General features: G+C 37.4%; 2 protein-coding genes across 5 annotated transcripts in view; both read right to left on the bottom strand.

Moving 5' to 3' along the window:
* The window catches only part of LOC137293473 (SNW domain-containing protein 1-like), a 123,154-nt gene that overhangs the window by 43,917 nt on the left and 68,902 nt on the right, over window positions 1–10,335 (bottom strand). The window lies entirely within an intron of this gene.
* On the bottom strand, window positions 2–9,475 carry LOC137294550 (uncharacterized). Of its 4 annotated transcripts, none has more exons than XM_067825594.1 (8): window positions 9,413–9,475; window positions 6,207–7,735; window positions 5,765–5,890; window positions 4,722–5,157; window positions 3,756–3,998; window positions 2,277–2,422; window positions 1,015–1,102; window positions 2–313 (listed from the first exon to the last, which is right to left on the bottom strand). In XM_067825594.1, the coding sequence occupies exons 2-8, from the start codon at window positions 7,723–7,725 to the stop codon at window positions 259–261; spliced, it is 2,613 nt and encodes an 870-aa protein (XP_067681695.1). In that variant the 5' UTR covers window positions 7,726–7,735; window positions 9,413–9,475; the 3' UTR covers window positions 2–258. The 4 variants fall into 4 exon arrangements, with proteins under 4 accessions (XP_067681695.1, XP_067681693.1, XP_067681694.1 ...); XM_067825592.1 differs by lacking the exon at window positions 9,413–9,475 and adding an exon at window positions 8,431–8,542; XM_067825593.1 differs by lacking the exon at window positions 9,413–9,475 and adding an exon at window positions 8,454–8,528.

Genomic DNA, 10,335 nt, shown 5'->3' with positions numbered 1-10,335 from the left:
ACAAGATGTGAATGTGTTTATTATTTCACAACCTTGAAATATGTGTATTCACTAAGAATACATACATGCATTATTCAGGTCTTTCTCTCACATTACTGTTGGTCTGAAAGGTTGGATGATTTTAATGGTACACTTTGCAAAAATCCAAGCTCTAGTATTTGAGCTGATACATGATCATCTTGACACAGTACAATGTAGTGAATATTTGGAGTTCAGAGAAATGGTAATTTCTTGGTGATGATGTTGATCACCTTTGCCCTAGAAGTAGTAGTAATACCCCAACCCGTCATCATCTGACCAGTCATCTTCTACCCTGCAAGAGGAAAGTATTCACGTAACTGCAGTATGAAAGAGGTAGCTGAATAACATTTCTTTTATATCATTGCATTTTACTTAATAAAGCTTGGCTTAATGCCAGAATCTTGGTTATCTATATAACATGATTATGTTGGCTATTAAAAAGTGAGAGAGAGATTTAACAGTATTACAATTCATTGAGTGGCAGATAGATGTTAGAGCAAGTCATCGAGTCAGGTGTGTAGATTTTGGTATGAAGGTTGGGTAGTAGGATTATCTACATGGATTTGGTACTGTGGTTTGGTCAGATAATGGCTGTGTGGATGTCATGACTGGGAAACACAGGTAATGTCAGTCTGGGTGTCATGGTTTGGTAACACAGGTTAGGTAGCATTGGTCTGGATATCATGGTTGGGTAACACAGGTTAGGTAATGTCAGTGTGGTTGTCATGGTTGGGTAACACAGGTTAGGTAATGTCAGCCTGGGTGTCATGGTTGGGTAACACAGGTTAGGTACTGTCAGTGTGGTTGTCATGGTTGGGTAACAAAGGTTAGGTAATGTCAGTCTGGGTGTCATGGTTGGGTAACACAGGTTAGGTAATGTCAGTATGGGTGTCATGGTTGGGTAACACAGGTAAGGTAATGTCAGTCTGGCTGTCATGGCTGGGTGTCACATTCTGAAGGCTTTATTTCTTATGTAGGAGACAAATCACGTACACCTGAACACCATCACCATCATAATCCTCATTCTCATCATCTGCTGCACCATCCTCATTCCTATTTCCATAACCTGAAGCCACTCTATCTGAAATATATAATTATATGAATGTAATAAGATAAAGAACAAGCATTGTCACTAAGGTGATATAGTCTCCCCCCGCAAATTATCAAACCTAAAAAGTAAGGAAAAAGAAGGTTAAAATTTAAGATGAAGTTAAATGTCAACAAAAACATGACCAGTCAACCTTTCTTCACATCTTGCTCAGTAGTTGTTCACACACACAAATATTTTCAAGACTCACATAGAGCTTGACATGAATGTCTTGGTGTATAAATATGCAAAAGTAAGAAATTGCTTATTGAGAAACATTCAAGGGAAGTCTTGAAAGTCTATGAAGAAAATCTAGTGAAATGTTCATGAGATATCTTGCTGACAATCTTAACATGCAGTTTAACATGCTGTAATCTTTAGTGTCTCCATTGAAAATTTTATGACAGTCCCCAAAATCAGCTGGACCTTGCAAATTCCCTAGATAAAGCTTGTCATACATGAAGAAAGTCGAGAGAAAGGTTCTCGAAATATCTTGCTGACAAGCTTAACACATAGTTTAACATGCTGAAATCTGCAAAGTGTCGCCATGACCTTGAAAATTAAGTGCCGGTTACCCAAGTTAACAGGGCCCTGCACATTTCCAATATAAAGTGTGAGGTTGAATGTGAAGAAAATGCAGTGAATGCTTCTTGAAATGATACACTGACAAGCTTAACATGCCGTTTAACATGCTGAAATCTTCAAAGTGTTGCAGAGACCTTGAAAATTATGTAAATAGTCAAAATCAACTGGGCCATACACCTTCCCCAGATGAAGCTTGCTGTTGAAAATGAAGAAAATCTAGCGAATAGTTCCTGAACTACCTTGCTGACAAGAGTAAATTGTCAAAGTCATCTTGTGCCCTTGGAATGAAGGTAATGGTCACCCAACCTTCCTGGGACCTGTCTTTCACAGTGACAAACCTAGGTATCAGATATGAAAAGAATCCGGTCAATGGTTCTTAAGATACTCCAATTCGTATGTACGAACAGACAGAGCCTCAAATTATATCCCCTGCTTCGATCTAAACGCGCTTGCAGGGGATAATAACTATGTTAACAACTACAAAATGTATCCGGACTTCAAATCTCATGAATACAATATGGCCTTTTGGTTATGAAGATACACTTTCATCATTTACGTGATCAAAATGTGTACCAGTACTTACATTCCTGAACATGTTTCCTGGGGTCGTACTTGAGAGACCTGATGTCTGTATCAGGATGATCCTTCAGATATTGTGCCTTGGCCTCTTCAGCTGCCTTCTCCATCTCTTCTAAGTGGATCTTTTGGGCATCCTCAGTGTTGCTGCATCTGTGAAAATAAATTGTTCACTGCATATTTGTTTACTGTATATCCCCAAAATATTATTCAAATACTCTTCAATTTTTCAGGTTTACAGATGTGACATCAACAGAAAAATATTCCATTAACAAGCTTTGTTCTATAATCCACAGATATAGACAATGAACACTAGTCAGTAAACTGTTACTTGAGAATGTTAGAAAATGACATGCAAACTTATTGGACAAAATCTGGCACAGCAAATTGTGTCTCTTCATATACACCTGTACCATACAAGCACTGATTTTGAAACAAGATTCATCAGAAGATGACATATCCCCTGGCCCCCGCATATTTGAAAGGACAAATCATCTGACAGTTACTTATTGTGTTTTTAGACCAAGTCTGAATTGTTTCCGTTGAATTCATGAAAAATATAAATGCCATATATCTGTAATCAGAAAACATCAAAACATCATTTCAAGATCTGTCTCCTATACCTGCCAAGATCTTTTGAAAGATATGAAATGGTTTTCAAGAGTGCTACGGAAACGAAATCCCCAATGTGTTCATGGAAATTAATAAATCACAAAAACCTGTAAATACCAAAAGGCAGCACTTTGGGGTCTGCCACAAATATCTACCAAGTTTTACAGACAGATATTAAGAAGTTTTTGAGTTCTGCTCTGGAAACGAAACACACCTCTCACTTTTGAGATTAAGTCCAAAATGTTTCCATGGCAAGTGAGAAAATGATAAATCACAAAAACCTGTAAGTAGCAAAAGGCACCATTTTAGGTTGACTGACATATCTACCAAGTTTTGCAGAAGTTCTAATGAGGGTTTCTCACACATTAAGGTGGGGTAGCCTAATGGTTAAAGCTTTCGCTCGTCATGCTGACGTAACATGTCATATTTGGGATTAATTACTAAGAAAGTGTAATCCCAAATATGATATATGTTACATCTGACCACTTCTATATGGCATTTTGTCATCATACTGATAACCCAAATTTGATTACCCACATGGACACATTGTGTAAAACTCATTTCTGGTGTCCCTGCTGTGATGCTGTTGGAATATTGCTAAAAGCGGTGGAAAACAAAACTCACTCACTTATACATAAAGGAGGTTACTGGCTGGTTACTACTGAACCCTCACAAAATGATAAGGCTTTGAATAAACACAGAGTACTTCCAATATATCCCAGATAAAGGGGGAAACAAACAATATTAGTCAGGATTAGGAAACATTTCAGAAAAAAATAAAAAATTATTCTATCCACTCAATTTCAACAATCACAAATGATGAGGTTAGGTGCACACTGGTTCAGTATATCCTAGCTGGCTTACTGCTGCTTACCTACCACCTTGGAAATGACTGTAGTCAATGTTTGGTTTTCGGCAGACATAGCAACTTGTGGCACCACAGGAACATGTCATCTTGTTGCAACCAGTCTCCTTGACGAATCTCTTCTTACACCGATGACAGGTTCTCAACATGGCCTCTGAGATACGGTTCTCGATGTAGGTCCTCATGTTTGTCTCCCCTTGTTTCTCAACTTCCTCACACTTCAAGGGCACATGATTGGGTTCTTTGCATAGCCTGGAAAAATAATTCTTATTACAATTTACTGAGATGAGGCAGGGGGTAGATAAATTAAGTAATGTTGGCATGTCAGACTAAAATACATTCCAAATCTCCTTATGAATGGGATTTTACAGCAAAGTAAAACTGGAAAATTCATGAAAAAGTTACCTCACAAATATAAATTTAATTATCTGTGTTAACAGAATAAGATACAAATCCCACTCCAAAAGTATTTCATGACCGAATAGAGCACAAAAAAACCCCAGCTCATCAGGATATGTCCTAGACAGCTTAAATGGCTAAACTGTCATACACCATAGCAGTTTTAACGAAAAACATTTACTGATTTGAACTGAGCTAAGTGAGTGAGAGACATATACCTGCACTATCAGGACATCTTCTATATAACTGAGTCAGGATTAGTTAGACCATTAGTTAAAGTTGAGCTACTCACCATGTACAAACACATCACTGGTTTAAATTGACCAACAATTCTGTTTTCTCTTATTGCAAGCATCAGGCATCATATGAGTGAAGTTTGCTCATATTCACCATGCTATATTTAGACAGATAACAGGAGGGCAGATATGTATGGTTCCCTTCCTAAACTCATCAGCAATATGTATTAACAAAAGAAAGAGAGACATACAACTCAATATTTTTTTCCTTTATAACATGTAACAGGGTAATATAATGATGTCAATACTTCTGCCAAAAATACACGTCAGAGATACTGACCGACATGTCTCTTTGAGGCATTCTGGGTTGAGGCACTTGAATACTTTATCACTGGGATCAGACATGATGGTGGCAAAATTACAGAATGGGCACGAGACCAGATCAGGAATTTCAGCCAATCGAATCTCTTCTTCTTGTAACCGAGACAACATTCTTGAAAACATTGCTGATGAAAGGACTTCCTGCAAGACAGTCAGTGGAATATCATATTCACATTCCCCTGTCAAGCAGGGAAACTTGGTCTTCCCTTCACCAAGTGCAGACTCTGTAGATCGACGGATACATTCACGGCAGAAGAGATGGCCATCTGCACAGGCCGACAAGTCCTCAAATAGAAGTTCATCATCAAAACAACATCCACATTCATACAGTTCACCATTTCTTCTTGCAGCTTCAAGCTTCCTTTTCCTTTCCTGCTCTATGTTTAGAAAATGATCTGAAAGGTAATAACGTAATATTCAGCATCTTGACAGTTTGCCTATATTTGTAAACATAACTGTCAGTTACTTATGAGTGTTGATGTATCTGTTTGAGGTCACCTTACACATTTGGTCAGTGAGTGTGCTCACCTGTCCTTGGTAACCTTATATTTCAGTTACAAAATAGCATTAACCTAATGCCTTAGAAAAGAGACCTTCACTTCTAAAACTGAAACTTGCTGCTGACAATCCAAAGATAAAACAATTGTAGATCTGACATTTAAATCAACAGACCACCTTGCAGTCCACTGCACAGGTCCAGAGGGCACAATGTTGTTCAAATATTGAATGATGTTCAAACTGCAGAATGGTATGTCAGTGGGCCGGTGTGGGTGAGACTTGTACCAGCAGTCAGCCAGGCATGCTGTCACTTGCCCATCACTATACAAGTGCAAAAATCTTGCAGATGACAAAAAAAATACGTTCATGTCATTCTGAAACTGCCATCAGTAAATAGAAACAGGTAAGTGAAACTTTTCCACCTGTTGCCCTGTTCTGGTTGAGAAATACTTGAAAAGTGGCAGTTTCTGTCACGTAATGCAAAGATTACCATAATGTTTTTACCTTTGATGTTTTGTTCATTTTGTGAGAAGAGAAGTTCATGATAAAATCTTTCATCTGGTTCATCTGGTAATGGTGAATGTTTTCTGTAGAGTTTTCGTGGCCGTTTCTTGGCTCTAACAAGTTCCTCTGAGTGAGTAAAAAGTAATATCAATGAAATATTAAGTACAATACAATTCATCATTACAGCTGAAATTGATGAGGTTATGGCAATGGTAAAATGGCTTGCATCATGAAAAGAACAGAAACCACTTTGTCATTCTTTGAGAAAAGAACTAGAAAAATTATCAATAATCATAATAAACATGATCCACAATTTCAAGAATATCACTGTAACAAATTGCTCATGAAAAAGATCATAAAAAGGCATTGTATTAAAGGTGTTCAAGAGTGTATGAACATTAATTGATATAAACTGTAATTAAATGAAGATTTGGGCACTTGCCTTTCAGTTCTTTCAGTTCTCTAACAGCTGGGGCCAGATGGTGATTGTATTTCTCCAGTACCTTATTCGCATTAGCCAAAGTAAAACAGTTAAACTCATTTCTAACATAGACAAAACAGTGCTCTTTGTAACTGTCACTCATAACTGTGTCTGTTTTAGAGAAAAATTCCACTGGATTTGGAAATTTGGATAAGAAGTTTTCCATGTCAAACTTTAAGTTCTTAATTTCTACTTGCTTAGCAAGTTTTCTTTTCTTTTCCAAAACATCTTTCATTTTTGGATAGTCTCTTTTATCAAACATTTGTGCTGCCAAGTTTTTCACTCTCTCTGCATCATTTGCCTTTTCTTCCAGCTGTTCAAAGAGATAGTTGGGATCACAATCTGGGAATATTTCCCGCAGTTGATCAACCTCCTGTTGTAGACTGCACGCACCTGGGAAAACTGGTTTCCCTGTAGACACCTCCTCCCCATCACTGGAAACTGACAGAGGTGTGCTGAATTTACCTTTTGATAAACAAACACTCTCCTCAGTGACCTGCAACACTTCGCCCTTCTTACCATACCAAGTTTCTGCACCTGCTTCGATTTGACTCCTGTCCATTGCAGGAAATGTTTCAGTTGTTTTTTTAATGTCCAGACACACATGGTTATTGTATATTGACTGTGGTTCACTGGGTAAAGAATCATCATCAATTACTATGGGCTGGTCAACAACTTTTGTCAACTGGTCAATCACTTTTTCAACTCTGTCACCATGGTTACTACAAGACTCCAGTAAAGCATAAACCTGATCAGGATTCGCTGCTGGGACCTTTAAGATCACCTTCTGCACCTCATCAAAGAGATCTACTTCATTAGAAGCGCCAACGGTATCCTTCTGAATCAAATCCTGGAGAAACAGATTAGCAACAATATCTGTCCGGTCAGGGGCACCAGTATGCCTCTCCAAGAGTGCATAAATTTCAGCAGGATTTAATTTCATAGATGCAGCAACTAGTTTGACTTTGTGAACCACAGATTTGACATCTTCATACAGAGTTGATTTTGAAGTTTCTCCTTGGTTTCCAGGAGCTTCATCTGTCTCAAAGTCTTCACCAGGGGGATTATCAAGAAATTCTGTTGTTACAATGTCCATTCGGTTTGGATTTGTTCTAAATGAGTAAAGTCTGTCATAAATTTCTGAAACATTAATATTGGGCACCAAGGATGCAATGACCTCAGCATCTTCTTGAAGTGATGCAATTTTGTCAATAGCTGACATATCATCTTGATTTCTATTTGGGATTTTTCCATTTTCAACAGTGTCTGTAGTTGTGAGAGTTATGAATCCACTTGGTGATTCAGCTATTATCCCAGAATCATCCTCATTAGCAGCTTCAGTGTCGAAACTAAAATTTCTCCAATTCAAGGAATTGTTATTGACAGTTAGTTTGTTTTTTTTCTTAGGAGCGGAATCTGTATCCAGGTCATTATGACCTAGATCTGACATAGGCCTCTTCACTGTTCGTTTAGTTTCCATTATGAACCACCTGTAAATTTGATCAACCAACTGGTATTTAGAAATAGAAAGAAAACAAGTCTCATATTGCATTACAATAAGCAAGATGAAATAGAGACACAATTATTTTTTGAAGATTCACTCACATTTCAAAATATGTCTTAAAGAATCACGGGGCAATTTAACACACTCATCCTGCATGCAGCTACCAATATATTTAGCATCAGCAAAAATGTAAATATACACAGAACACATATCTGATTTTGTCCCTGTGTTCCTGGTAAGTAGTGTTTCATAGAAATGTATGGATTTTCACACTTCACAAATAACAGCTGTAACATTGTAGCTAGTAAAAAATATGCTAGGACTAGACAAGCCGGAGGTTCATAGACTGAGCAATGACAATAATTACGGCTGCATAATAGGGACATAACATTCTTTTTTCTTCTTGAAATTTCACTGGTAACTTGAAATTTCAATATGTCGATCTTGATATTTCAGGAAAGTAAGTTGAAATTTCAAGTTAATAAGTTGGAATTTTAAGATATTTTACTTGAAATTTCAATATATTTTCTAGATAATTTGATAAACTTTGATCGATCTCGAGACCAGCTTTAATTTTGCCACTTGTTGATCGTATTGGTTACTTCTAGATACAAGTTTGTAATGATTTTATTCTACATTTGGAATAAACGCATTCTTCTTTGTCATCACAGTATATAATACCTCAATGGATGCCATACACATACGTTCGGTGACGCACCGACGAGTTGATGTGCAAATCATCAAAGCTCGTGAAGTTGCTCGTGACAGCCTATTCCATCAAGGGAGGTAATTTCTATGGATGCTGTAGGGGAGCCACTAAATACCGATATGTCTCCATTCTGACCAAACTCATTTCCACGACAATAGATGAAGGGGTGGACGAGCACTTTAAACACTCAGCTGCTCCCCCGTCCCGTGAAATAAGATGTATCAAACTGCATCTGCTCATATTGCCATCATTATCCCTTTGTTATTTCATGCGTCTCATGGGTTGTTCATAGTTGACACAATATTCTCATAACATACGTCTTTCCTATGACCGGATGGTGGTAATAAAAACACTAAAGCTACTTGGCTACATTTTGCCAGAAGCATTTCTGATTGACCGTCGACTTGTTTGTGGAGGTTATCACTAATTGGTCAGCGTGTCATACTGGAAGTGACATACAGATAGACAGACTGATTTTATTCAGTATAAGGCCTTTAATCAAAATACAGGAAGTTTAAGGCGACAAAATATACCTGCCGGGAACTGTTGTGTAAGTCATATTGTCTGGCGGCATGTTTGACAACCTAAGTGAGTTATTCTCATTTGTGCAGTTAGAATCACAACATCAGTACACTTGAGAATTCTTATCTATTTCATTGTAGGTATTGAATTTTATATGAGAAATATTAATGAAATATTTGCATTTTAACAATATGGTTGATTTTAATCCCTTATATTTCATTTCATTGTTGGTTATAAACAATAATCAATAAGTTGTTTGCTATGCGGGTTGCCTGTAAATTTAAGTATAATGAAAACGGTACTGCAGAGTGCCATTTCGACAGGTCAAAGCATTTTGTTGTTTTTGCCATCACAGGAAGTTTTGTTTGAGCTGTTTAATTCAGGACAGCCATCGTCCAAATGATTCTAAAAACCAAAAAGCTATGGACTTACTTGTTATTATTTTCAGCCACCCTGTTCCTCGTTGTCACTTTCTCTATCTGTCCATTGTTGAGTCTTTGCCTGTCCATTGTTATCAAAAATTGCATATACATGTACAATGCTCAAATCTATATTGAGAAAGTGGAGGATAATGCCGTTTGTAGCAAACTCCCTGGGGTTACCCTGGAACTCTGCTCTCCTCATTCATGTATACTTGTTTGTCATATATATAGAAGTTTTGAACTCTACTATACCTTCGTCTTCGTCAACGTATTGTGTGTGAAAATCTCAAGTAATCCCACATATACGCGTTGAGACAACCATTGGCCATTTTACTGACAGTGATTAATTGACACATGGTGATGATGTAGTAGAAATTGAACAATACACTTTTTAGCAGTGATGCCTTAGGCCGTCCATATGTAGTGTGTTTCTCGTCTCCATCCTCAGCCAGCAGGCGGACAGGTGGAAATATTGAAAAAGAGAAAGCCAACAAATAACTAAGGAAAACAAATATAGAAACTGTATAACTTATCTCGTCATCTAACGTCATTAGACGCCTCACTCTGGGAGTGTCTGGTATTGATCACAACATCCAGAGTACGAGATTTGTACGATATTGTAATATAATGTTAAAAAATTACTAGTATGTTACATGGTGAAATATCTTGCACACTCTGTAATGTCCTTGTATGTGTTCAACTGGGATAAAGTAACTGTGCATTATTTGATATTATGCCTTTTTCGGTGTGAAGAGATAATAACACGATTTGTCGTGTTTTCCTTAATCATTGTTTAACTGTTGAAATAATAATATCGAAATCTGTATGATCTGACACTAGGCATTGTGACACGTCATTGAAGAGACGTGGTGTCAAAGGTCAGTTCAGTTCACAACTTCACCATCGGATGTGTCCACCATTATCAACCATCGC

Source organism: Haliotis asinina, chromosome 8, assembly GCF_037392515.1.
Source record: "Haliotis asinina isolate JCU_RB_2024 chromosome 8, JCU_Hal_asi_v2, whole genome shotgun sequence".
Classification (NCBI taxonomy): Eukaryota; Metazoa; Mollusca; class Gastropoda; order Lepetellida; family Haliotidae; genus Haliotis; species Haliotis asinina.
This window is presented reverse-complemented; position numbering and strand designations above follow the sequence as displayed.

Bases quoted from the DNA above. Each gene is read 5' to 3' on its own strand.
- LOC137294550 (XM_067825591.1), bottom strand. From the start codon at position 8,490: ATGATTTGCACATCAACTCGTCG. The intron at 5,891-6,206 runs GCAAGTGCCCAA...TTACTCACTCAG, and splicing joins AGAACTGAAAGAACTGAAAG to AGGAACTTGTTAGAGCCAAG. The intron at 1,103-2,276 runs GTAAGTACTGGT...TATATATTTCAG, and splicing joins CAGGAAACATGTTCAGGAAT to ATAGAGTGGCTTCAGGTTAT.